At 40.2% G+C, this 27,197-nt stretch overlaps 1 protein-coding gene across 12 annotated transcripts; it reads right to left on the bottom strand.

The window, feature by feature from the left end:
• ep400 (E1A binding protein p400) lies at positions 1–26,562 on the bottom strand. 12 transcript variants are annotated; one of them, XM_086174297.1, is made up of 54 exons: positions 26,390–26,561; positions 23,768–25,125; positions 23,543–23,650; positions 23,346–23,430; positions 22,973–23,092; positions 20,940–21,334; positions 20,568–20,852; positions 19,931–20,116; positions 19,553–19,693; positions 19,399–19,477; positions 19,141–19,178; positions 18,994–19,051; positions 18,794–18,877; positions 18,431–18,544; positions 18,156–18,346; positions 17,897–18,074; positions 17,644–17,780; positions 17,393–17,562; positions 17,125–17,299; positions 16,884–17,020; positions 15,308–15,494; positions 14,560–14,729; positions 14,286–14,473; positions 13,290–13,589; positions 11,504–11,677; positions 10,732–10,884; positions 10,559–10,629; positions 10,133–10,422; positions 9,744–9,946; positions 9,451–9,620; positions 8,949–9,145; positions 8,748–8,859; positions 8,287–8,580; positions 8,099–8,173; positions 7,827–7,961; positions 7,694–7,738; positions 7,419–7,572; positions 7,018–7,253; positions 6,705–6,878; positions 6,551–6,598; positions 6,328–6,464; positions 5,666–5,722; positions 5,487–5,565; positions 5,085–5,261; positions 4,940–4,985; positions 4,762–4,859; positions 4,383–4,575; positions 4,162–4,301; positions 3,746–3,970; positions 3,171–3,345; positions 2,429–2,586; positions 2,062–2,223; positions 1,884–1,961; positions 1–1,060 (listed from the first exon to the last, which is right to left on the bottom strand). In XM_086174297.1, the coding sequence occupies exons 2-54, from the start codon at positions 25,088–25,090 to the stop codon at positions 740–742; spliced, it is 9,426 nt and encodes a 3,141-aa protein (XP_086030423.1). In that variant the 5' UTR covers positions 25,091–25,125; positions 26,390–26,561; the 3' UTR covers positions 1–739. The 12 variants fall into 12 exon arrangements, with proteins under 12 accessions (XP_086030423.1, XP_086030427.1, XP_086030429.1 ...); XM_086174301.1 differs by having other exon boundaries at positions 3,758–3,970; XM_086174303.1 differs by having other exon boundaries at positions 6,804–6,878.
• Between the last annotated feature and the right edge of the window lie 635 nt (positions 26,563–27,197).

Below are 27,197 nucleotides of genomic sequence, written 5' to 3'. Positions count from 1 at the left end.
TAAAAACAGAACACTTTATTACAATTAGGCTGGAAAACCCCCAATGAAAACACAACTACTTTACAAGTACAAATGTTTTTTCACTGATATTTACAGGTCTTTTTTTTAGACATCAATAAAAAAGACAATTACAATAACCCAAAATACTAAAGTACATGTTTACAGTGTATTTGCTGCAATTAAAAAAAAAAAAAAAAAGCAACCCAAGACATGACTAAAGGAACGTGCATTGCTCTCCATTCAGTATCTATAGACAAGGGGATTCGACATGCAAGGGACTATCAATGACTACACTTATTCTAATGGACAGTTCATTACCCAAGCTGAATTACTAGTAAAGCTTCAGGTGTCTGTGGAGTACGATTACATTCATCACTTTGAAGGTAAAGACTCCTCTGTCTCCAATTGTGTGATGCACTGGGCAGTAGTCAAAGGGGTGTTAAGGTGTGGTAGATTTTAAGGAACATTCCACAATTTAAAAAAAAAATATATTAAAAATTAGTTATGTAAGTTGATTCAGTAAATTCAAACGGTTGGTAAATCAGAATTCTTCAGTAATTTCAAAATGTTGGTAAATCAGAATCCTGCCAGTTTAGGTATGATCACTGGAATAGTTATGCTTATACACATTAGAGGTGGCTGGAATGAGGTAAAGGTTTGGTGTGATGCTGTTGGCAACTCACAGGAAGTCTAATGCAACCACATCTGTACTGCAGACAACTTTCACTCAATTCTGACTCTAGTTTCCCCCACCACTAGGCTTGGCAGGAGTCTTGGCTCTGATGCCACCCTGGCGAGGTTGACCCTTGGGGGGCTGCTGGGACTGAGCAGGCTGCTGTACTGGGGACTCTGTGACGGGCGTTGCTGAGGGTTGCTGGGCAGGGCTGTGGGATGGGGGCGTCTGGATCTGGGGAGAGGAGGCTGCTGTCACCACTTGCTGCTGGATGATCTTCTGCTGGACAACTTGGGCTGTTGCTGTGCCAGCGGGAATCATCTGCACCTGAGCAGGAGCCGATGTGGCAGCCTGGGTCAGGGCCACAGTTTGAGGCTGCGTCTGGATCTGGTGGGAAATATAAAGGTTCCGTTTGAGAGGTTTGCTGCAATTTATTACACTGAACTGGACATGTCAGCAATGTTCTTACAAACAGCAAAATACAGCTTAATGTCTACATAAAAAAAAAAAAAAAACAAGACTATGACTGTAATTCTGTGAAATATTGAAACATGTAATACTATCAAAATTAGGGTGTATTGAAACTGCATATATCTTTTTAATGCAAGCTAATGACTTTATAAAGACAAATAACACTACACATTGAAAAGGCTATGTTCTTTTGTAGTTAAGCTATCTTTGGGCAATTTAAATGAACAGAAAATACTTTGTGTCAAATAACAGGCCAAATGGCAGAGTCCTTCTCACCAAACTGAATTGTTTTGACATTGGACATTGCTGATCCTGGGTTCACAACTTGCTGAGGCAAGGCTTCAGTTCTCAAGTGGGGCAAATCAACTCACCTCTTCTCCTTTGTAAAAATGCATGTACAAAAGATGTTCTTTTTTCTTACAGTTGAGGAGGAAGTTCTCATCAAAGGATGCTGTTTAATCCATCATTTTTTACAAAGGAATCACGCAAATTAATAACTGAATAGAAATTTGTCCAGGAATAAAACATTTTCATGGCCATCAACATAAATATTTTCAATGTTCCATTGTCGGAGTTTGTTTCTACCGATTCACACTGTTTATTTTTGTTATTTGAGGTCTCTGGAGTGAGAGTTCCTTATAATACTAAGCCTCTTGATTATAAGGAGGTCAAAGTTCTATCCTAAAGCTTGGGGTCAAATTTTAAATGGTCTCCAAGGGAGCTCAGCCTTAAATCCTACCTGCTGAGAAGAAGATACAATTTGTTGTATATTTGCCACTGTGGGTTGCTGCTGAACAATTTGAGGGATCTTAGCCATCTGTAAGAAAAGTGAAAAAACAACTTTACATTAAACACACATCATTTGCCAAGCTTAACTGCAAAGCGTTTTAAGCGAGTGGCTGCCAATGACAATGTACCTGGATTTGTTGGGCTCCTGTGGGTTTCTGAGCTTGGGCAATGGATGTAGTGAAGAACTGTGTCTTGATCCCTGTTTGGAGCTGTGTAGCTGTGTAGGTCACTTTCTGCTGGGGCTGCTGGGTGGGCTGACCAGCCTGCACTGTCACCTGCTGTGTGCCAATCTGACAAATATAAAAACATAATTAATGCAGTCAACAGTTTGACCTCCTTCTGGATTAATACATCTCCTGCAGTTAACAGTACTGAATGTTAGTTTTTCAACAAAAATTTGCACACCGACTGTCACATCTAAGAGCTGCTCATTGTTTTAAGAATCAGAAAGCAGCCTTAACCAAAGAGACAGAAAAGAAGAGGAGTGACGCTTACTTTCTGCTGCACAGTGGCCTGTGCTTGCTGCGGCTGCCCAACTTTTTGTTGGGCTGCAGCTGCTGCCTGAACTGCTGCCGCTTGTTGCAGCTGCTTCTTCATCTGAAGCAGCTGCGGCACCTGCATCTGGGGGAAGGACTGCGTGAGTACAGGCCCACCTGATAAGAAGGAAAAAGTAGTTTATAATGAGGATTTAGGACATGTCGATCAAGAGGTCATAATGATAAAAAACAAGGGCTACCTTTTATTACAAGAACAAATGTCACACAAATAATGCTCAATGCTTGCTTACTTCAAATGATGGCTTTGTACTCAACAAAACCAATTGCTTTTTTTAACTTGAATCATATTCCTTCATTAATATAGAAAATTACACATGACACTGGAAACTATTGTAATAAATTATTCAATAAATACTCATATCTATTGAAGGATTGCCAAACGAAAAGAAAAAAGGAAAACTTTTCAGAAACCTTTCTTTGATCTGAAATGATTGGCTACTTAAGAATTGGTAGCTTTGTGATTTCTCATACAGTAAATTTCTATCCTTAACAGTTCAATATAGATCAATAAAAAATGGTGAAGAAACAAACCCTCTAAGCCCCAAAACACATCTCTGGATATATCATTTTAGCTCATACTATGAAGTGAATGTGGTTGAAATATAAGATCCCACAATCCAATCACTTAAGCTTAAAAGACAGCATACTTTAATAAAATGATCCGAAAAGACTTAACACACCTGTTTTCTGAGGCTGGCCAATAGCCACACTAATGCCTGCTACAGTGACGGGCAGTGTGGTGACGCCAGCAGATGAGACCACAGCTGGCACAGAGACCACAGGAGGCTTGGTAAGGGTCACCTGGGCTGTCTGTCCTGCCTGAGCTGGAATTTGACCTTGAGCTGATACCCGAGTCTGCGAAAAAAAACATTAATGCCAAAATTAAGATGATTAGGAGGCTGGTGGGGCGGACAATTCTTTGCTGGACCAAAGTAATTATTAATTGAAGTGGTTTTGTTGAACCATGAAAGCACATGCAGCTTTCTTTATGGCAGATAGAAGGAGAGAATAGTCTGAGCCATTGCTCTGGGTTCCTCCTCAGGAAAAAAGGTATTGTAAAAGGTATCTTAAATACTTAATGATAAAGCTTATCATGCCAATGGCACCTGGCTGATTTCTTAAAAATTGTTTATACCTCACCCACGACTTCTTCAGATCTGAACTGATAGGATTTATCAGAGTATCATGACCTACACTGTCATATTCTAGGCAACAATATTTTGGTGTAATCCGACAAATCATTTCCAAGCCTTACCAGCCTAGTCACCTGCAGGTTTGCCACAGTGGTGCCTGTCAGTACGGCTCCAGGTCTGGGTGCAGCAACAGCTGCCAGCTGGGGATTGGTTTGGGCAGCTTGTGCAGGCTGAACCTGGGTAGCCTGCTGGGCTCCTGCTCCCTGCTGACCCTGCGATGCCGCCACTGCTGCGGCTACCTGCTGCTGCTGCTGAAGCAACTTGTGTTTGTGCATCTTTAACAGCTCCTATGAAACATATATGTGCACATATTATTAAGACCGTTTAACTTCTTGATGAATAAACATCTTCGACATGTACAGGCAATGTTTACAAAACTGCAAAGGAAGTTACAAATAGAGACAAGGAATGATTCATATTCTTTTCAGACCAGCATACTGCAGTTGTTTTGTGTAGCTAAGATGTACAGCTGGCTTACCTGGGGTTTACCTACAGCTTTAATCTGTGGGGAGGTAGCCTGCTGTTGCTGCTGCTGTTGATGTTGCAGCTGCTGTTGCCGAAACATCTGTATGTGAGCCTGGGTGAGCGGCTTACCTTGTTGCAGTTGCATACCTGCGGCTACATGAATAATAGCATGTTGGAACAAAATAAATCTATAGGGATGCCTCATCATATAAATGTCTGTATTTCATTATTTACCAGGAGTTACTTGGGTGACAAGTGGGCGAGTCTGTGACTGGACAGGGCTTAGAGTGGTTGAGACAACTGCAGATGCAGTTACTGGGGTCACAGCTCGAACACCTTGCCCTGTAGCTATAGCAACCACTTCAGCAGGGGCAGCAGCAGTGGTCACTGCCCTCTGTTGTGCATGGACCCCTTGGGCTCCAGCAGGCTGAAACAGTAATGATAACATGACATGTGACTGAAAAATATTAGTGTCAATATTGCAATGATTACTTGACCAATTGTGGATGGGCAGGCTGTTCAATACCAATCCAAAGGCATGAATTGTCATGAATAACACTTTGTAGGTGGCCAAGTTAAGCCAAACTTGCAGAGATACATGAACATGACTCACAGACAGGGTGCCTGGTATGACTGGAGATGCCAGGCGTTTGTTGGCCTGGAAGGGACTTGGAGGAACTCCAGCTGCAATCACATTTCCCCCTACAGCAGCTGCAAAAAACAAAGGGAAAGGAATCAAATACAGTAACACCAGCTACTCTGTAATGCAAACTGTATGTGCCTCATTTTACCAGTTTGGATGGTTGTGCCTACGGAAGCGTTTTTTATGGCTCCAGTCTACAAAACACAAAACGTATGTGTTAAGGTTTTTACTGGATAGTGGGTTTCTTTTGAATGTCAATTGGATAAGATTGAAAGTGGATGTTTAATTCTCACCAGAACAGCTGCATTAGGCACAGCAGCTGCTCCGGCCACTGCAGCAGCCTGGGGGACCTGAGCCTGAGCTTGGCCGGCAGCTGGAGTCTGGGCTTGGCCGGGTGCAGCCTGAGCCTGTGGAGCGCCAGTTTGCTGCTGCTGTGCCAACTGCTGAGCTTTCTGCTGCTCTGCCAGGGCCTTTAAATCACACACAATGAACAAAGTCAAAAGACAACATAAAAATGTCAGAAATTGTTAAAAAATACAAGATCCACTTTATTCAAGATTTCACCAGTAAAATGAAGTTATCTAGGTAATCTTTGTAGCATTGGAGCTGAATAAGAGTATCTTTTGTTTAAAAAAGGCCCTGTCACTATTTACATTTGTAAGCATGAATGTGTAGAACACATTTGCTGAAATCACCTTTTTCTCTTTGGCAATCCTCTCAGCACGCTGGGAAGCCACCTGAATGGGGGGTAGGGGTTTGTCATAGCTGATCCCACTGTGAATAAAGAACAGATGTTTGATTTTATTCTTTATTTATTTTTGACTCCTCCCATTTTTTATCTCTATGCGAGAATAACCAACAACAGGAAACACACCTTTCTGCCAAAACAGAGGCATGTTTGGGATTCTTCTGGAATGGATTCATGCCGAGCCTGTAAAAAGTCAGAATGAAATGTAATGATTAAAAATGTAAGACATCTACATTTGATGTTTTTTGCACAACAGATGAAATTAGATGCTTTGGAAAAGAGGTTTATCAGTTTCATGAGTCTGTTATACCAAAATATATTATTTGTGAATAGGAAACCTGCGAAATACATTTGTAATAGCCACATGTATACATAGATTTCAGTGTAATGACAATCATACTTATTTGACATTTCACAAATATATAGATTTATTTGCTAAACTAAAGATCTTTCTCTTGAATTTTAGTATCATGGCAACGTGTGACTCCACAAAAAAAAACAAAAAAAAAAACCTCTCATTAATATGGGTACACAGAAATTTAACTGACTTGTTTTGCATCGGCTTTGCATCAAAACACAGGTAAGTATTGATATCTGAAAGCACTTCTGACTATCTCGATATAGCTCTGTTCCCCATATAGCTCAAACCTTGATGTCGGTGTCAGGAAAAAAAAAACCCTGACTTATATAATTGTTTGTCTTCCAGCATCTTGCTAATTTGGTTTAAGTGCTCCTAGAGCACCCACTAATGATTACTTCACTAGTGTCCCTTTAACCTCAGTACTCACAGTGGTTTGATTGGTGGGCTCCTCTTGCTGGTAATAATTTTCATAAGTTCAAAGCGGCTGTTGTAGAGTTGAATTTGAGTGGTGTTGTCATCCTGTGTGTAGATCTGGCATGTTCTCAGAGGACGGCTATTCTTGGACTGTGTGGGAGTGAATTCACAAAAAGAAAAAGGTGAGACCAACAGCAAAATACAATGATTCAAACACTAGGAACTGGATACAGTACCTTGTAAATACTTTTGGTTTTCTTCTTAGGGTTAGCCTCATACACCAACTGAAAGAAAGTATAGATATATATGGATTAAATAAATATTTAGTAAAACAATTTCTAATAACTCTGCTGTTGCCGCAATTCTACAAAGTACAACAAGGTAGGTTACCTTGCCCTCCTCTCTAGGAATGATGACATTCTCATAGCGATTGCGACACTGTTTGGGTGAACGATAGATGCGACTGCAGGCATTCACAACATCACTAACCAAATCCCAGTTAGGAGTGTGGGCAGGAGAGACAATGGTCAGGTTCAAAGGCAGCTCCAGCAGTTGCTTTACAGCCTGTAGGATAAAAAAGCCAGGCTTTATTAACATTGAATAGAATATGCATAATTCGAACCTAAATGGTTACCAACAGAGCATAAATAGTTCAGTTATCTTGTAAAAAGATAACAATGCAATAGGCTAGGAGAAAAATTACCTGAAGAAGAGCCCAGTCCTCACTGATGAGCCACTCTGGGTTGTCTTGACCAGTCTCCATTGCAGGTTTAACCAAGGAAGGTAGAGGTTTGGCAAAGGGTGCCTGCTGCTTGAGAGAAAAGTTTTTCTTCTGGTCCTTGGCTTCGCGGCGAACTTTCAACATGCTGTTTTTCTCAAATAGGGAGCGTGGAGGAATGACAGTTTCTCCATGGCCCTTCTTCTTCTTTCTGGCTGCTGCTGAATAGGAGCATGAGTATAAAACTCGAGGCAAAATAAACATTTATTTCTGTTGTGGAACTTTTACATTTGTGAAACACAAGATTGTGGACTGTATGTATTTTGCAAAATATATATTCTCAATACATATTATGACAACATACATAAGAGCTTAACAGATATTACCTGAGGGATCCAGCTTGAGTCTCTTATGCTCCTTGCGGATGTAAATAGGAGGAAGTTTGGACTCTGGCATAGGCGTGGTGTCATACATGAGACACATCACAGAGTCAATGTAAATGTCATTGTCATCCTGTGGTGGTGTGGGAGGAGTCCAAAGCTAGGTTGAAAAAAGTACAGTTAAATATTAAGCAATTATACCCCAAAATCCAATGTGTTCTGATCCACCAGGTTGCATGGTACAGTTACGGGTAGTTTTCTTATATATCCTTGTATCTTACCGGCATAATTTCTGTATGGCCATTCTGTGCATCAAATACATACTCCTATTGAGAGGCATAGAAATGTTAATTTTTAGCATTAAATGATCCAAATACTTGCTTTTGAACAGAAAAGATTCCAATAGCAACCCACCATGTTGTATGCATCCTCTCTGGTATACGTGAAAAGATCTTCATCTCCTTCCATCATCTGCCGTTCCTGCTCCTCTACCTTTAGCTTCTGCAACTGTTGCAGCTCCCAGCCTCTCTTCGAACATTCCAGCTGCTCCTGAATAAATTAAAATAGTTATTGTTCTCAGCCAATTTGATCAAGTCTGATTTGAAGTCCTGTGTCTTTTTTCTTTTGAAAATACAGAGCCTGAATTCAGACAATTACAGTTGTATTAGTTACTTTAATGAAATTACCTTGAGAGAGATTTCATCATCACTGATGTGAAGATACTCCAGATAATGCAGGGCATACTTTTCAATTGGAGTCAACTGAAGGATAAATAATAACAGTTATGATCATGACAAACCTCAGTCGATTTCTTACATTTGTTCTTTTACGTATCAACTAGTTTCCTAATTATAGATGACAATTGTAAAGATACCTGTTCCATGACTGCATTTAGCTCCTCCATTTGAGCTGGCTCTTCTTTACTACAAGTTTCTGGCCCTTCATCTTCCACTGCTGATTCCTTCTCCTCTAACTGTGATTCCTCTTGCTTTTCTTCCTCTGCTTCTGGTAGGTCCTCCAAGTTTATGCTCTGGAGGGCTTGGATGTATGGTCTAGCCACTCGAGGAGAGATGGTTTCGGATGGTGAAGGTTCTTGGTGAAGGACCACAAATTCCTCAACCTTTTCCCCCGATCCAGCCTCCACCTCAAACAAGTCCTGGATTGTGCGCTGGAAGTACATAATGAGTTTTTGAGCTTCACGGTGAAAAGAATAAAATTAAGATTCATAGGTCTACACACTGAAGACTTTGGCAGCCATATGGTAAAAATGGTTGTTCTATAAAACCATGGATTCATGAACTCCAGGTCAAAAAAACTATAATGACTGTATCTTACTTGTGTGAGGAAAGCCAGAGAGTAATCAGTTCCCTGTGCAGCCACCTCTCTGATCAGATCCTTGGTGCCATTTTTCAGAAGTTTTTCTTCGATGGAGTTCCCACTTTCCAACCTAAGCAACAAACAAACAGCAAAAATTTAAACTTGTAGTATGTCTTATGGTTTGTTAGACAAAAATGGGGCATGAATATCAATGATCACCTGTAAATGTGTATGTCCTTTGAGCGCCCAATTTTGTCACACCATTCTTGGGTGCGGGCATCAATGCTTGGATTTAAGTCTGTGTCATAAAAGATAATTGTGTCCGCATCAAACACAGTCCCAACTGCTGAGCAACAGCGGTTCGTCAGGATACTGCAGAAAACCTGTCTGTTCCTGTTAAAGCTCTTTATATTTTCCTGCAGAGACAACAACAAGCCCATTAATAATGATGGACAAAGACAAAGATGTACTGGCCAGCTGTTGTCTAGTTGCAGCAGGCGGTTTGCATTTCAAGATAGTCTCACACTTAATACATAGCACTTAGATAGAAGGTTATGATAAGTGTGGTTCTATTCCACCGTACAACATTCTTTCCCTTGATGGTGTTTTTTTTTTTCGACGTTTAATAAAGATACAATCTACAAAGTTATGAAAATCTTTAATTTACGTCATTTAATAAATTTGCTATGAATTAATTTTCACAACCAACCATGTTATTTACCTGTCGTTCATCTGGTGTGAAGTTTTCATCCACTCGCACATAAGTGTGCTGTCTGTAATCTAAAAAGGCCTCCAGAATGTCTAACATCTTCACCATCTGAGTAAAGATGAGAACACGACGATTCTCTGACCTAAGCTTCTGGAGAAGGATGGCAAGAGCTTCCAGTTTACCTTTTGAACCATGAAATACAGAACATCGGGTTATTACTCACAGTTGCTTATATTTAACATCTCTTATTTTTCTCTGTCTAGTTTGCAATCTTTGTTACACAGTCAATGTATAGCTTGGCTAACCTGAATCCATCTGCATTAGTTGCAGGTCAGGAAAATAGAAGAGATGTCGGTTCACTACATTCTGAATATCAGCACTGTGGGGAGCAGCAGCCTCATGTAGCTGACGGTGCATGGACTTCTGTTCAAGACTGTAGGGAACTGGGGGGTTGGCTGCATACAAGTAGGGTGGTGGGGCAATAGCAGCGGGTACCACACATGCCAGCCTTTGTGATAAAAGCATAGTATTAAATCACTGAATAGTGATAAAACAATAACATGGACATCAGTTCCTACAAAATTGTTACTCAAATACGAACATTCAACTGAGCAGATATTCATAATTTTTTATAATAATGTGACATAACATGATCAATGTGAAATGAGGGTATGCATAATACTGAGCTGAGTACCTCTTGACAAGGCTATTGGCAGCATCTAGGCGGTTGTTTGCAGAGAGCATTGAAGATTGCAGAGTAGTAGTTGTTGCCACACAGGTTCTCTGGGCCCTTAGGCAGCTTTCTCTACCAACCCACCTCCATCCTCCAGCACTCAAGGCAGTGTGACCAGGCTCTAAACTCACACTACACGCCCGGAGCAAGTCTGAACCATAAATAACTCTCCGGCTACAGTGTCTTTCATTTGCTTCAAAGAGGCGGCTCAAGCGTTGTTTCATCTGCTGGGTCTTTTCCTCTGAAGAGACCTGGTGGAAGAGTTGCCATTAAAGAACTTTACAATCATCCTCCAAAACAACAATGATCCAGTTTAAATTTATCACATTTATTTTAATCCTTAAGAAATGTGTTTAATTTGATTTATTTTGAAACAAATGTACAAACCTGTGGACCAGCAGGAGCTGCTGTTGTGATCTTGGTTAAGGCTGTTGTAGCATTTGTAGTCACACTAAGAGCTAAAAAGAAATCCGAAATCAAATCAAAATCAATATTAGATCAAATGTGCAACTAACTGAAAAAAGAAAAACAAAGCATGTCAAGTACAACTGATTAGTCACCTGGTTGGGCTGTCGGTAGAGAAGTAAGAGGTGTCGCAGGGGAGGATGATGCATTGGAGGTAGGAACTGCTTGGGGCATTGTTTGCATTACCATGGACCCTTGAGGCCTGATTAGCTGCTGCCCAGGAGCTGACACAATCTGTAGGATATTTCCTGAAACCACAACATTGGGTGATAAACAAACAACTATTATGAATACCTTACCACAGAGTGGACCTGCAGAATTGATGATTGCCCCAAATTAGTGTTGGCTTTCAAGAAATATAATCATTTTGTTTAGGTGTTTTTAAAGTTTTAAACAAAAATTCAAAGTTTCACATTAATTTATGTCGTCATCATAGAGTCTCATGTTGCATGACAAACTATACTATGCCAGTACAGTCAGCCAAAAGGATGGACATAATATATATATATATAAGTAACAGTAAAATCTAAGAGTTACTGTTGCATAACCCTTCCATATTCTAACTGGATTGTACAAACAATCCATATTTTGACACTTTCAAATTACGAGGACAACAAAAACTTGGCAAACTCTACATATTTACCAATTTAAACTATATTATTTAGACATTTATGGGATATTTTGACATATAATAATTTAAGACTAGTAATAAAACAGATAATTAACATGTAGAGATCAAGACAGAATGAAATAAATCTCTTTAAAGAAAAGGATTTTAATGGGGAAAAAAAATCAGCAACTATGACAGAGGTATTAAGGAATACCAATCAATATTGACATAATGTGTGACAATGGAATCTGCATTACCGAGTGTACCTTGAAGCTGCAAGGGCTGTCCAGTGGTGAGCTGACGAAGCTGGCTCGGAGACAAAGTGAACTTGTTTCCTTGAAATTGAAGTGTTACAGGAGTCTCTGACTGGGAGATGCGATTTTGACTGCCTGCTATGTTGGCCAGCTGGGCAATCTTCACCACATCTCCACCTTCAAAGGAGACCAAAACCATTAGATATAATCTTGAATATCTGACATATTTCTGACAGCCTAAAATGCTCCATTAGTCAAAGAGTGAAAAAGAGACAAGACATGCAAAAACCAGGGTGGGTTAATCAGTGGAGGAGGCACAGTCACCCCCCACAAAAGAACCACTGCAGTTCTTATGTTTTTTTAAACCCTGGAGGGTAAAGAAAATTTGCTACAAGAGAAGTCCTCAGGTGAGTCAGATAACCTGAAAGAATCATAGAATCATTCTGGGAGGATTCCAAGAAATTATGTCACAATAGCCGCTTTCAGACAGAAAAGTTTTAAGAACATAGTTTTAAGAACTGTCCAGCTCAAATTTCATTCTTAGAACTACCCTGCCCCAGGGAGAAATTTTTAGTTTGCATTAACAGAGGCAGTAAGAAACCACAGTAGGACCCGTGTGCGACACGTAGCTTAAACGCCACACTCAAAAACAAACCAATGCCAAGAAGACAACACGGACTCCATGAACATCGAAGGCGCAACAGCATTAAAGTTCTCCATCGTGATACGGAATATCAAATGGGTTAAAGTTGATAAGTTTTCTCCCTGCATTGCTTCACAGAGTGAAAAACCCTGCCATTAGCAAAATTCATACTCATTTTGTCGGCAATGTTTATGTTCCGCTGTGCAGCTTCAAAATCCCTCTGTAGCAGAGCACGCCAGAAAAGCTTGGAACTCTTCCTCAGTACATTTCTTGCAAGTTCTGTACATTGTCGGAATTCTAAAGGAAATAGCCGACCTTGTATGACAATGGTTTACAAAAATTGCACTCCAGTCTGCAAGAAGTATTTGGTAATGGGCACAGCTTATGAATTCTACCAAACACCTATGTCATATGAGTTTCTATGAAATCGAAATAGACCCTGCCTCAGAGCAAGGGCAAAAAAGGGTTCTAGGAACTGAGGTCCATAGTTCCTTGTTCTCATGCTGTCTGAATGCACAAAGAAAGGGCTTAGTTCCTGAAAAGGTTCCTAAAAACTGCAAAAAGTTCCTTCAGTGTGAGCTGTTATTACCTTATGAAATTCAGTTACACTTTTGAATTAAACTTTATACATTAACGTCTATTTCTTTTTCAGGTTGGCTGATGCAAGAGACAAAAGAATATTAGTAATTTGGGGGAAACTTAAAATAGTAGGAGCAGGGGAGAACTTCACAATAAAATATTGTGTGGTGAAACTGAAACAAATGGGTTTTCATAGTGTACATGCAGGTTCTGACAGAGAGGGGCTGGGGATGTTGAGACGGGTGAGATGCTGCTGATATGGCTATAGATATGAAATGAACGAGGTGTTTTTGAGCTGGGTAACATACAATGAGTTGATGTAACTATAGAAACATGGCATTAAGGATTTGAGAACCAGAAAACTAAACAGCTGTACTCTACAGGCACTTTTTTGTGTACCTTGAGATGTATATGTTAAATATTTTTTGAGGGGTTAAGTCTGAACACATATCAGCAGTGCCCCAAATAAAGCCTCAGTCTCAAGCAGCCTGCACTGCTGTGACAGAGGTGGAGGGAAAATACTGGGATGGGAAGGTGGGAGTCGATGGTGGAGTGGAGGCCACTTACTAGGCAATCTTGCCTGGGCCTGGGATGTAAGTACCAGCCTCTGGGAGAGTAAGCTGGGCTGAATTGCATGACCAGGGGCTAAACCTGGCCTGGGGATATGGGCTCCACCAGGCTGGCTGATCGGAGCTATAGTTCCTACAACTGTTCCAGTTAAGGTCTGGCCGACAGCCATGGGAGTAGCCCCAAGAACATGCTGCCCAAGGCTACTGCTTCCAGACGAGGCTACAGAGGATGCGGCAGTGTTGATGCTGCTGCTGACAGGAGAGGTAGTCTGGGCTCTCTGAGAAGCTGTTCCAACCACTGTGAAGTACAAGGCAATGGAGTACGGGACTGCGTGTTAGGGCTAACCCGGTACTTCATAAAACTTCAAAAGGAACAAATAGTTTTAGTCAGCAGTGGTGGGTGAAAGAGAAATCCTGCACATCTAGAACATCAATAGTGATGCATTGAGATGTGCAGATGTGCAGCCAGACTTTACCCAAACTGTATTTTTACGTGTAAAACGTTGAAGAACACACATTTGACCAGACTATTGATCACTTCATCACATTCTCCTCCTACGTGCATGTGTACAACTCCATCATTTAATAATACATTTTGAAATATCAGTTACAAAGGACAAATACATAAAGATGGAAACCTGCAGGTGGCTCAGAGAAGAGGCCTTACAATTGAAAAATAAAAATATTATGCAGGGTAGCTCACCACTGATATATTGAAGAATTTAGGCAAAACCTGAAACCAATCAAATCTGCCAGTTTGAGTATTATATATAAAATTTCTCAATGATGGATTAGCAGTGTAAATATTGGTGAATGCATTGTTGTTCCAAAAACATCAAAATCTGCTTTATTAAATAAAACACGGTGACATAATCAAGGAGCATGGTGTTGTACAGTGTACACATAATGATGACATTTCTGTCAAATGATGCCATCTTGGTTCCATAAGCTTCTGTAAAAATAAGATGTTTCTTCTACATAGCCATTGGCTTACCATGAGAGGTGGCTGTAGTAGTTGCAGTGGTGACAGGGGACTTTCCTCTGGTTTGGAGTGATGGGCAGGTGGTGGAAACAGAAGTGTTAGAAGCTGGAGAGCTCATTGGAAGATGCTGGCCTGTTCCACTTGTGAACGTTGCCAAGCGTCCTTCTGGTTTTGTCCCATATTGCACCGGTTGGAACAATCTAATCAGAAAATTATCAAAAGAACCATTTTCATATTAGTGCTTACATCTGACATCATTCAAATATCATTATATTTTTTTACTGACCTTATGGGTTTTATAGGGCATGGCTTGGGTCTAGAAGATGGCTCTGGACCAGTATAAATCTCCTCAATAAGTTGCTGCGTGAGCTTTAACTTGGGCACTGCCTCTTCAGTTTCGTATCGAGTCAGTCTGTTCTCATTATTGATGAGATCGAATATGGAAACACTTGCAATCTAAGGGGCAAAAGAAAATGAAAGAAATTGATTCAAGGGAATATTTATTGTAACAAAACCAAAAGGACAATACACTTCATAAATATACTTGACTACAAAGGAAACTGATTTTTTAAAGATTTGGGGGGGGGGGGGGGGGGTCAACATAATTCAAATTATTTACTTAATAAATGCTATTCTTTTATGACATTTTTCTATTTAGATATATTTTATTGTGAGCTGAGCAGTGTATCTTTCCAGGAATCTCAAGTTATTGTCAGCAGTACAAGAAACTATTAACTTGCCACAAGAATTTGTCAGTGAGAAACTGCCCCTTACAAATAATTGATAGAATTTCCTCTGTAACAAGGAACAATTCAGTTCCCTTGTTTTTGATAGAAGAGAGGAGGCTCAGGCAGTTTCCTCCAACACTTTCCATCCAATATTTTGAATTATGCGTCAACAGTAAATTATTATTGTGTCTTGCCATTAAATAAAGAAAAAAATATATTCAAAGTTACTGCAAGTATGGGCCCAATGTATGACTGTTCAAATCAGAGCACTTAAATAAGAGCTAGGAACAAGGCTCTGGAGCTTACTTTGTCTGCGCCATTCTGCAAAGCCTCAAGAACCAATGACGGGATGCTGTATTGTAGAGGTAAGGAGAAGTAGGAGCTGCTTGTCTGTCTTGGTGCTATTAGATCTGGGTGGTTACAGACTCGCTGCAACTTCATCAAGACCTGAAGCACGCTAACAAAATGACCTGTCTTTAGTGCCTCTTGAGCTCTGGGAACACAAACATGATCAGAAAGTGTAAACAAGCAAAAATGCAATGCCATATAATCAAAACAGAGCTACATAACAATATGCTGAGCCTCCCAAACTGAAATGATTTCTTCTCTGATTGAAGGCTAAGTAGTTGTGGGGACTACATATTTAAGAGACATAAGCAAGTTTGAAGAGTGTAGTTTGAGGCAGGAAGTCACCAAAACACTAAACCGTTCGGATCTTCATGTAAAGCCATGCTAATTTTTTAACTTGCAGTGTATATATGAAGGGGCTTATGATTTGTGGGCACCTTCAAAGCACTATGCATTGGGTTGTATTTAAATTAAAATGGTATGATGTAACATTTTACATATTTCTCAAAAAGTCAGCAATTATAAACAGTTCCATGATGCATGGACAACTTTGTGAGTTTCCTATGTGATCAGTAAGAAATGTGGCCAAGACTTAACTCTTCACTTTTATTGTAATTTAAGTTCAAATTATTCATTTAAAATATGAATTTTCAGCTGGAGTTTATTCCAACAGCTGGAATGTTGCACGTGTAACATAAAACTAAACTATGGCTGCAGCTATTGATTATTTTAGTAACTGAGAAATCTATAGTAACTTAGTAACTGAGAAATCTATTCTCTGTAATCGGATAAAAATAATGGGACATTTTGCAGTTTTCAGATGCTTCCTATTGAGATGTTGAAACATCAAGTATGGTGTTGTGGAAAGCTAATTCAAAATTACAAAAAACACATATTGTGTTTTTTCTCAGTTTAGCGTCTAGTGGTCCCATACTTTTGATACTTTTTGTTTGTCACACTGTATCTTCCGCTTGATCCTCACTACGATCGCCTCTGTCAACCATCCTTCCTCACTTGAGTCTGTGCATAACGTCAGTTTAAGCTATCACATTGTATAATAGAAACAACCATAAGGCAGAACATTGTTCACATATGTAGAATAGTAATAGTGTATTTTAGAATAACTCAAGGCATATAAATTGCCTAAAGCATTTTCAGCGATCAAATTACTGGAGTGCTAATTTCAGCACTCAGTCAGAGTGCTGAAATTAGTCAGTGAAGATTTCAACATGGCATTATAGCTGACATATCACCTCTCTACTAATTCATTCTTTACAGGGACCTGCATAGAGCCCTTTACTCAGAAATGGACTATAAAGACAAATTACAAGTGAATCTAGCTACAAATCTTAAGAACTAAAAGTTCTTCTTTTTTTGTTAAGTTAGCAGCTAAAAAAGAAAAGGTTCCAGGACTTGTCAGCTTATGGAACGGTCAGTGCTTAGTTGGCAGGTGTTATAAATTATTTTACCCATGTGTGAGTTTTACTTGAGTAATGTCTTGAAAGTTCTATTTCTGTGCAGAAAAAAATATTACCCTGCTTGAGTGAGGATATCCTCATACAGACTCTTCTGTCTGCGGGAGAGACGGCATTTAAGGATGTGCTCATACTTCTTGGGTAACTGCTTCTCAACATCCCTTTTTGAGCGTCTCAGAATGAAAGGCTGGATCATCTACAGTTGAGATAGACACCTCATATTGATGAGTTTACAGCATACAGATTAGGTGCACTAATCAAATTGATAATTTGGTGCAGTACGCTGGGTACTTTACACACCCTGTGCAAACGAATGACCAGTTTGTGGCAGTAATCCTGGTTCTGATCTGTGCCTGCCTTAACAGGGAAGTCGGAGTAGGGCCTGTTGATTCCCGGCATGAGGAAGTGTATCATCGTCCATAGCTCTTTTAGAGTATTTTGCAGAGGGGTGTTGATGAGGAGGAGCCTCTGTTCACTAGAAGAGAAAGAAAATATATCAGTTTAGAAGACTCCCCAGACAGCTTCATTTGATCAAAATACTGACAAAATACTGTTTAGGTCCACTCACCTTCGAAGGGCAAATACTGTTTCCCAGTGTTTTTCATTCATGTTTTTGATGAGCTGCACTTCATCTAGGACCAGGTGACTCCACCTTTGCCTTAAAAAATGGCTCTGGTCTTTCATCAGCAACTTGTAAGATGTAACGCATACATGGAAGCTATTGACTTCCTGCCAGTTCTGCAATTAGATAACATGTTCTTAAGATTTTTTGCCCCTTTACACGTCAAAATGTGTGGTTCATAATGCAATGTAGAGTACCATTCTCTTAAATCTGCGTTCCTTTCTGTTGCCCAGATACAGTAGAATTTTCAGCCCAGGACACCAACGCTTAAACTCCACCTCCCAACTTAGCAGCTTACATGTCCTAACGACAACAAGATGCGGTCCCCAAACACCTGGGGAAGAAAGTAGAACACACATTTGATGACATTCAATGTCAGAGAAGAGAAAATGTCAAAATATGCTATGTTAATTCTTTAATGCCTTATACTATTATGGAACAGAGCCAAACCTTCTTGGCCGGCTAAGTGGGCCATGTAAGCCACAGTCTGTACAGTCTTGCCAAGGCCTGTCTCATCAGCTAGGATACCATTGAGATGTTTCTTGTAAAGGTTTACCAGCCAATCAACACCAATTTGCTGGTATTCTCGCAGTGAGCCATGCAGCAGAAAGGGAGCCAGGCCACGGGTCTATAAATTAAAATACAAAAGTTAAAATACTGATCATAGCCGTATGCTGTATCAATGCACCAAAATCTGTAATCATCTTACAGAGGATGTGGTCCTGAAGGTTCCCTTGGGCAGGATCAGCTCTGTTGCAGCTGCCACTTCAGATATGTCTCTAGCAGGCTTGCCATCAGCATCACAAGAAGCAGCCTTGTCATGCCCTCGAAACTGGTCCATACTGAGCAGAGAGTCTATCAGGACTGCTTCAGGTGGACTGCTTGCAGGACAGTCCATATCTGGAAAATTTTTATATTTATTCTAGATTTAACTTAAAAATATATGAAAGCAAGCACGATAATTTGATTTCAAGATCACTGTACCAGCTTCAGTTTCTGCCATGTCTTCATCACTATGAGGACAAGGGTGAGGCCACTCAAAGCTTTCAACATAGGCCCCAGCATAGTGCTTCATTAAAGCATCCAGGGGCATCTCCGCTGACAAAACAAAGACATCAAAATAAAATACTTTCGAACATGTCAATACTGTAATTCTAACCCATTTGAAATGCAAATTACATTGGTAAAGGTATACCAATCATCCATTCTAAAACCACAACATATGTTTGATGATAGTATATTCCATAGCTATTTGATATTGTTCAATTTTATTTTTGGCCCTCCTACATATGAAGATTTTTTTTTAAAATTTGGATATCAGAAAACAGACAATAAGTGAATAACTACCATCTTTGGCGAGTTCAACTAACTCTGCTTGATGGTCAGCTTCTCCTTCCATGGTCTCCTGTTCCTCAATTGTGCTCTCTTCATCTGTTAAAGAAAAAAAACAAGTACAAATACTGTAGTTCATTACTACTCAGTTGAGTAAATGTAATAACCTGACATTTTTTGTTGCAAAATAAACTTTTAAAAAGTGTTAATCATACCGGCATCATCAACCACTGATGAACTTATTTTTCTTTTTCTCGATGAAGTGGCCAATTCCTATTAAAAGAAAAAATATGTATGTTTAAGACTCAGTATTATAATTTAATATGCACTGTCAAGCATTAAAATGTAAGTGCTACACCTACCTCTTTATCAGCTTTATCTCCTGTTGACAAAGCAGCTACTGTAACACAAGGGACTTTAGTGCAATACATTCAATATTCAAATTTAAAATATCAGAGTGAGCAGTTATGAACTATTTTTTTTTGCATGGATTAGAATTGTGCATTTGTTGCACAATACTTTTGAAATAACTCTAATAAAAAATAAAAGCCAAACTTTGTACTACATGCACAAACTGACAATTCTAGTGTAGAACAAAGTAAATAATAATTGGGACATACCCTTGGCTGAAGCTTTTTGTAAGCTGAGTGCTCTGAGCCTTTTTTCATAGATTTCAAAATGTAATTTAATTTCCACTACCTGAAAGAAAAGGACAGTCATTTATACTGATAAAAATACTATATGATATATGATAAGTTTCATAATGAACCATACCTGCTCAATATTTGACCAGAAGAATTCTACCTCTCTGGCAATTGTGCTGGCAATGTGACGAAGATGGATTTCCTTTTCTTTCTTTGACCCCTCTGCAGTTTTCTTCTGCTCTTGATGGTGGCGTGCACATGTACGGACAAGCTACAGCAAGATAAAGGTGAGAACAGGATTTTAGAAAGGCCGCTCCTGTGGTGACTTTGTTGTGGAAACTGGACATTTAATATAAATGGCCAGTATATCATATAATATAATATAATATAATATATTTTGTAGTTACTGCTAACAGTTAGACAATTCATATTTCATTACATTTCTTATTCTTCCTCCTTTCTACTATTATCTATATAAAATATATATAGAATATCTACTTCAACTTACCTTCTTGGCAGCAGCCTCCTTCCATCTTCTCTCCTGGGCGAAATCAGCTGCCATCCACTGCATCTCTTCCAAGAGGTAGTCCCACTGGGACTTTGGACGTGATGCTTCTACAAGCTTCGGGAGCCTGCTTGCTGACCACTGTCCCTCCTTCCTCAATTCAGATATTCGTTGATGCACTTGGTTCTCCTTGTGAATGAAAGAAGAATTTGATATTAGAAAATCCTATGTTATAATCACAACTTCAACCACAAAAATCACATATTAACCTTATAGGATCCAGCAATATCTGAAGCCGATTACTTGGTTTTGTCAAAGTGTGGACAGCTAAAACAACCATTTTAATCAATGAAAACATATTCAGTGAGTAAGCAGAGGACAAACAATGAATAAATGTAGTCGACATCATTGGAAACTGAATAAACTTATAATTATTGTTATTTGTAATCATTCATTATCAAATAATAAACGAAATTCAAAATACATGTTTCTTAGCCAGAAAAAAATATGTATTTCCTCCTAGTACAGAGGATTCTATGGTGTGAAGTGTTTATAAAACAGACTGGATTTATCAATGCAAGCAAGGCTTTTCCAATATTCAATGACCTGATATCAAACTGAGTATGACTTAGGATCTCACCAGTTTTGCTTGTTCCACTTGCTTATCTTGAGACCCTTCCTGCGAGGACTGCATGATGGCACTTTGACCAAAGCCTCCAGCTTTGACAGTGGTGATGCCATTGGTTCCAGTCAATTTAGACTGAGTACTTGGGTTGATGCTGGAGCCAAGAGGGCGAAGAGGACTTGTAGAAAGAGTAGCTGGAGCAGAGTTTGGTGCAGGGAGAGGAGACATGGGAACTGTGGTTGTCATAATCCGTTGAGCTGGTTGGTTGGACTCTGTTCCAGGCCGACCAAGAGCCACCGTCTGTGAGGAAGAAAAATAATCTTCTGTAAAGTCCTAATTTAAGATGAAATATAAAGGAAAATCTTATTTGGTAACAGATGGACTGACCCCTTGCCCTGGTTGTAGTATTGCCTGGGTTTGCTGCTGCTGAGGCTGCAATTGAATATGAAGACCTGGCTGCATCTGCTGCTGGAGCTGGGCCTGGAGCTGTGTATGGGGGTTAACTGGTGCCAGTATAGGCCCACCTGTCTGCACCTTCACCTGTGCTTGGAGCTGACCACCAGGTTGGATTGTACTTTCCACGATCTGAGCCTGCTGAGAGAGCGTCACAGGAAGTCCTGCCATGGGGAGCGCACCTTGGGGTAACCTGCCAGGCAGCTGGGGGGGAGGGGTATGCAGGCTTGCTGCATTTTGTACTGGTGGTCCTTTGGATGGGTCGTACTGTTGCTGGTTCTGCTTCTGTCCTGCAATCTGGACCACTTGGGGAGTAGGCGGCATCCCGCCTGTATATATAATAACCAAATTATAGGACAAACAAGGGGGTGGTATAAAAAGCAACACAAAGAGAGGTTGTCATTTTGGCATACAAATGTTTTCTATAAATGATACTTGTCATTATGCTAATAATTCAAATTGCCATTAGATATTTGGTAGCTTTCCCTTAATATATATTTAAGAGAACCCTTGGAAAGTGTATCTTGTAGAACTAATACATAGATAAATAATAATTTTTACTTTAACAATTTTAAGCTAAAGCTATTGGAGCTCCTCAGAAACTTGCCTTTATGAAATAGATGTACTTATGAATCAAAAGTAGTGTACTACTTCCTGATGATAAGAGCAAAAACTAAAGAAACTAATACGGCAAAATGATTACAGAAGAAATGAAATTAATGTGGTCATCTACATGTCTCTAAAATAAAACACTAATTTGATTAATGCAAAATCAAAACATTGCATTTTTAAATGTTGAGAGAATATGGTTAAAACATTAAAAACTACACATGCAAATTGTTAAGAGGAAAAATTGAAATGTCTCAAAGGAAAATGGAAAAAAAAACATCAGAAAGGAAAGAGAGGGAGAAGAAAGGAAAAAAACAAAATACAAAGCACACTAAACACATACACTAAAACACCATGTTTGGCATGCATGAAGCAATGTCATTCTAGCAGTAACCAAGGCATCTGAATGCCTCACATAACAGCAAAGCACAGAGGTGAGCAAAAGGACACACGTAGGGTCTTGCAGACAGCAGGCCTGAGCGGAGCTGTGCACACTAAAGCAGCGCCTGCCTTACCTCCCTGTACGTCACACCACCTTGCCTAGACGCCATCAACACCTGGCCCTGACACACCCACATCACCACAATCGCAAAAACCTGTGCGATGAACACAACTCCTCCACATGATTCCCCTCCTACTAAGACTGAGGGAAAGAAGCCAAGTCAGAACAAAATGCCATGACATAACATGAAGGGAAATCAAATCAACGTGAACATGAGATACATAGACACTCCTGAAGATATGATGTATGAACTTAAGATTAAGGATAAAGAATCCTTGTTGATGATGCAAGAACACGACAACTGGACAAGACTTTTAAAAAGAATGGGAAACCAAAAAGAATCATGTCACATGGATTCATAAAATGGGAAAATGAGTAAACCCCACAAGAAAGTGAATTGTTCCAAAATGGTTCCCACTTTCTGTGATCCACCATCAAATAAGATGTAAATCCGTCCACACGGAAAGGGCTGTCCAAATGAAGACGATCAATAGGAACAAACTTCAGAAAAGAGGAGATGGATGACGACAGGTGATCAATATTCAACACAAATAAAAGAAAGGTATAAGACATGGCATCTTCCCATTGAGTGGCTACTCTTCTTCAGACTTGGATTGTCTTCTTCCCCATTTATCCTGATAGAGAGCTGGTGCTGGTAGAGCTAAGCCTGAACTTCCTGTGGACTGCTGAAATATCCAGCAGATGGATGAAGATCTTTTTGTTGATGCTGCTTGGAGTTTTTTTTTGTAGAAGATGAATGTTGTGATTCAGATTTCACGTCTCCTTAGTATGAGGAAGGGGAAATGTCCAGCAGCATCTGACAGAACACAGTAGGGCCTGGTAGTAGCACTCCTACCTTGGGCAGTTGGCATAAGCTGCTGAAGTGGAACGCCAGGTGATCCTAAAGGAGCTACACCAGGATGCTGGAAAATCAGCCCATGGCGACCAACGTCAATCCGGGATCTCTTAGCCTGATCTGGGATTCAAAACACACAATACCCTCATAACGCAAAAAAGTACTCGGCACAAAGGCAGTGACCTTCTGAAGACCTTACAGGTCACCTCTCCTTCCTCGGGTTATGACTTCAACACAGAGCGCTAGTAGAGGATGCCAAATATCTAAAAGCAGAAGCAATTAGAGGGAGAAAAGAAAACAAACAAAAACAAAGCAAACGGGGAGGAGAACAAAGCAACCTAAGAGACAGAGGTGTCTCTGATCCTTGCCCTACCTGCTTGCACCATAGCCTGTTGCCTCTTAAAGGCATCCATGTCCCCAGGGTTTGCAATTGTGCCAACAGCAGCCCCTTGATGTCCCTAAAAAAAAAAACATCTCTCAAGGAATAAATGAGATTTCTCATGAAAATACGAATCTAAGAAGGGATAATTTATTGTACTAAGTACTTGAGACACGGGGTGCCAATATTACCTGAAACTGCTGTTGGACAGAAAAGGCTGCAGAAACATTGGGAGGAAGTTGTGTTGCTATGGCAACTGGTGTCACTGCTTGGCCATCCTTTCCAGTAACAACTTTCACCTGACAAGGTAGATGTTTAAAATAAGTCTATTCATTGGATGAACTGCACATCAGTTTTTAACTCTTAAAATTCTGACTTGAACGTTGAGCAGTGTACTGAGCCAATCAAATAAATACCTCATCATTAATGACCTCTGACTGCTCTTCCTCTTCCTCTTCCTCTTCTAGATCTAAGTCATTCTGTCGAAGGTAGGTATATAAGGGAACACAGGGTTTCTTCTTAAAAGCTAGATAGTCCATCATGTTTCCTTGGAGATGCTGGAGGAAGAACAGCTCTATAAGATATTCCTTAAAAACCTCCTTGAGGCTTTCCATTTTCTTGGTATGGTGCTCCAAGCACTGTTTTCTTAACTGGGCAATTTCTGGAGTAGACGGTGCAATTTCCTCCAACTTTTTAGAAATCGGTTTCTTTACAGTTCCCACAGCTATGCTGGTGGGTGCAAGAGGATTGGTTGAGGACCCTTGGGGTGGACTTGCAAGGGATGGGCTGGAGGGAGGAATGGAAGAGGGTATACTAAAAGTTGCTGTGGCTGTAGTTCCAACTCCAGAAACAACACCCTGTGATGTTTTCTCAAATATCATAGGGCGTGCCAGCTGTCCTTGAATAATACTGCTTATCTGTGGAGGTAGGTTTGAGGTGGTAATGTGACCAGGGCTGCCGAGGGTGGGAAGTGCTGTACCAGTGGCAACAGGACTTTGAGGTCCAAGGTGGTGAATGGTACCGCCAGTCTGCGAGTGTGGCTGAGAGAGTCTGCGTTCTCTAACAGAGCCTGGTGCACCTGGAGAGCCCAGCTGTACCTGCCCAGGGGTTGCTGGAGCAATCTGTGTGAGCCCTGTCCCATCCTGGTAAACAAAGTGTCCACTTCCTGAGGGACTACTTAAACTTATCTGCCGAACTAACATACTGGCGTCAACAAATCGTGTTGGACTCTGTCCACACACACCTAATGTTGTTGCTGGTGCTCCTGGCCTTGTGACTCCTTGCAGAGGGACAGGACTATGTTGGGTGGGACTCTGGGGCTGCATGGGCTGGGGCACAGGTGATGTGACCTGAATATAGGAAGATGGAGCATGCTCAAACCTCCACTGAGGTGTAGTATGTTGGAAGCCAGGGGATGCTGGATTCTGAAGGGGCAGTGGGGTTAGGGTAATCTGTTGGTTGCCAGTCACCATCTGCCCTACATTTTGTAAGGTAATGTTCATATTCTGGACAGTGCCTGGATTACGACTCATGATTTTCTGATAATTAGGTGACTGGGGGGCTGAAGGGCTGGCAGCAGAAGTAAATGTGGTTACGGGTGATTGCGGGTGGTTGACTGTGGCTTGTTGTTGTGCAGCTGCCATAGTGGTCTGTTGCTGTTCTTCTGCCTCAGACCCACTGACAGACTTGGATCTCTGGAGCTGTCGTTGAATGTTCTGTGATCCACTTCCATGGTGCATTGCGTGACACTGTATATTTGTCCAGGTAAAATGATCTGTGAAAAGACAGGTAGAGCATACTATTCAACAAAACATTTGTTTTCAATTTTCCAATGTGACCCCCCAGCTATGGGTCTGGACTGACAACAAATGATCAAAATGTGCCCTTGATGTAAAAAAACATGTGAAAAGAAAGAGTATTTTCTCTGTAATGCGCTCACAGAAAATACACTTATAGTGTGACAACTAGCATCACTCATATTTAAATTACATTAGTCACTAAATGAAAGATTGTGAGTGAAAAGATACTATTCTGTGTTTTATATGTGAGAGTTGTATATTTTAGTTTATTATGATTTACAGCTATCTCAAACAATATGTTCTGTTTTGCTGCAATTCATAATTGTTACTGCACTTGTCATTCTTGACAATGATCATTCATTAAATGTCAAGATTTCATGGTAGAATAAACAGAGAGCACTGCTGATTTTCCATTGAAAGTCTAATATTAATCATGTACACAATCTATGGTCCCCATCAGAGTTCACAACATCGTATATGTAATGAAGTTGGAAACCCCAATTGATTGATGTCATCTGTGGGCTCCTCGCACATTATAACACATAACACAAATGCTAGTACAATACAAATAGATGTAAACAGTGTCACAAGACCTTGCAAAACTTATAAATAACCCAAAAATGGGCTGTGATGCTTAAAATATCAATAACCTACGGGAATTAAGAAAAATGGTTAGCCAGATCACGTGAACAGTTAACGTACCCCGAAAGCAATCACATTTTTATGATAACTGATGATATTCCGTATTTTCAGTATCGGTTTGACATCTAAAACTAACGTTATCCTAACGACAAATGCACATGAGAAGAGATTTTTTTGTTTTAGAACCTTCACAATACAATCTGGAACTGCACGCATGCGGGTACCTTATTCTGTTTAGCGGCTCAAATTTCTATTGTTTGTTTTCAATATTTCCGTTAGCCTCAACTTCCAATCTCGCACAGGGGCGTAGTATTAGCTAACGTTAAATAGCTAACAGATACATAATGAGAAAATTAAAACTTGCAATTGAAGGTAAAACTTAATTTGGACAATGTTTTGGTTACAACATGTTAACTGTAATTCATAAGCATTATGAAATGGCACCTGTAATCAGGTTGTATATGTAATTTCAATAAATTACAGTGACACTGGCTGAAGAACGCGTGCTAGCGAAAGCTGATAATGTTAGCATGTTAGTGCTAGCAGGCCAGTTGCCTACACATAAATATATTTAATCCCCCCAACAGAGTTACTTACAGCGTATGAAGCTCCCACAGATGTTTTATAAATACTATGTCATATTTACAATTCATCAAGCGCTTCAACAAATTGTAGCCGAGAAAAAAACAACATTTCGTTATTGCTAGCGGATATTCAATGTTTAGAGCTAATTTCATTGAGCAACATGGCGACCGCGACAACCTTTTGCATGAACCGGAAGTCATTTGGTCTCCAGGAAGTTGCAAAATGAGAATCAATGACGTATTTTCTACCCATTTTGCGCACGCAATACAAAAACTGATAAAATGAAGGATACGACCGTTAGAAGACGTTGACGGATTGTAATTTTAATCAATCAGAAAACAATGAATTAGTAATATAAACCAATCGAACAACACAAAGAATAAAATTTTTGAAAAGAAAAATCGTCTTTGTCTGCCACTTCCTCGTCTACACGGCTGCCTTCAAGGGTTACCACAGCGAATAATCTGCCACCATCTAACCCAAAAATGGCCTGTTTCTCCCTGTAAACATATATCCTCTTTGGCCTTCCAGGCCTTCTGCCCTCAGCCCTTCAGCATCCTTGTGGTCATGATCTCTGAGCATGTCCAAACCGTCTCTGTCTGGCTTCTCTACAAAGCAACTGACGTGTTGCCCCTTTGATGGAATCGTTTAGTTTTCATTCTTCATGACTCCTTTACCTGTTACACCTGACACTTTCCTCCACCCATTCCAATCTTCATCTTTTTTCCACTTTCCATTGCTCTGGATCATTGACCCATGGTACTTAACATCCTCTACCTTCTTTAACCCCACTCCCCATAGTTCCACTTGAGTCCCTCTT

This window comes from Fistularia commersonii, chromosome 26, assembly GCF_037954325.1.
Source record: "Fistularia commersonii isolate RoL2024-O1a breed Wild chromosome 26, RoL_Fcom_v1.0, whole genome shotgun sequence".
NCBI lineage: Eukaryota > Metazoa > Chordata > Actinopteri > Syngnathiformes > Fistulariidae > Fistularia > Fistularia commersonii.
Note: the sequence above shows the minus strand (reverse complement) of the source record. Positions and strands in the feature narration are given on the sequence as shown.

Bases quoted from the DNA above. Each gene is read 5' to 3' on its own strand.
- ep400 (XM_086174297.1), bottom strand. From the start codon at position 25,090: ATGCACCATGGAAGTGGATCACAGAACATTCAACGACAGCTCCAGAGA. The intron at 13,590-14,285 runs GTAAGCCAATGG...TGTACTTCACAG, and splicing joins TACTACAGCCACCTCTCATG to TGGTTGGAACAGCTTCTCAG. The intron at 1,962-2,061 runs GTACATTGTCAT...CTTTTCTTACAG, and splicing joins CAGGAGCCCAACAAATCCAG to ATGGCTAAGATCCCTCAAAT.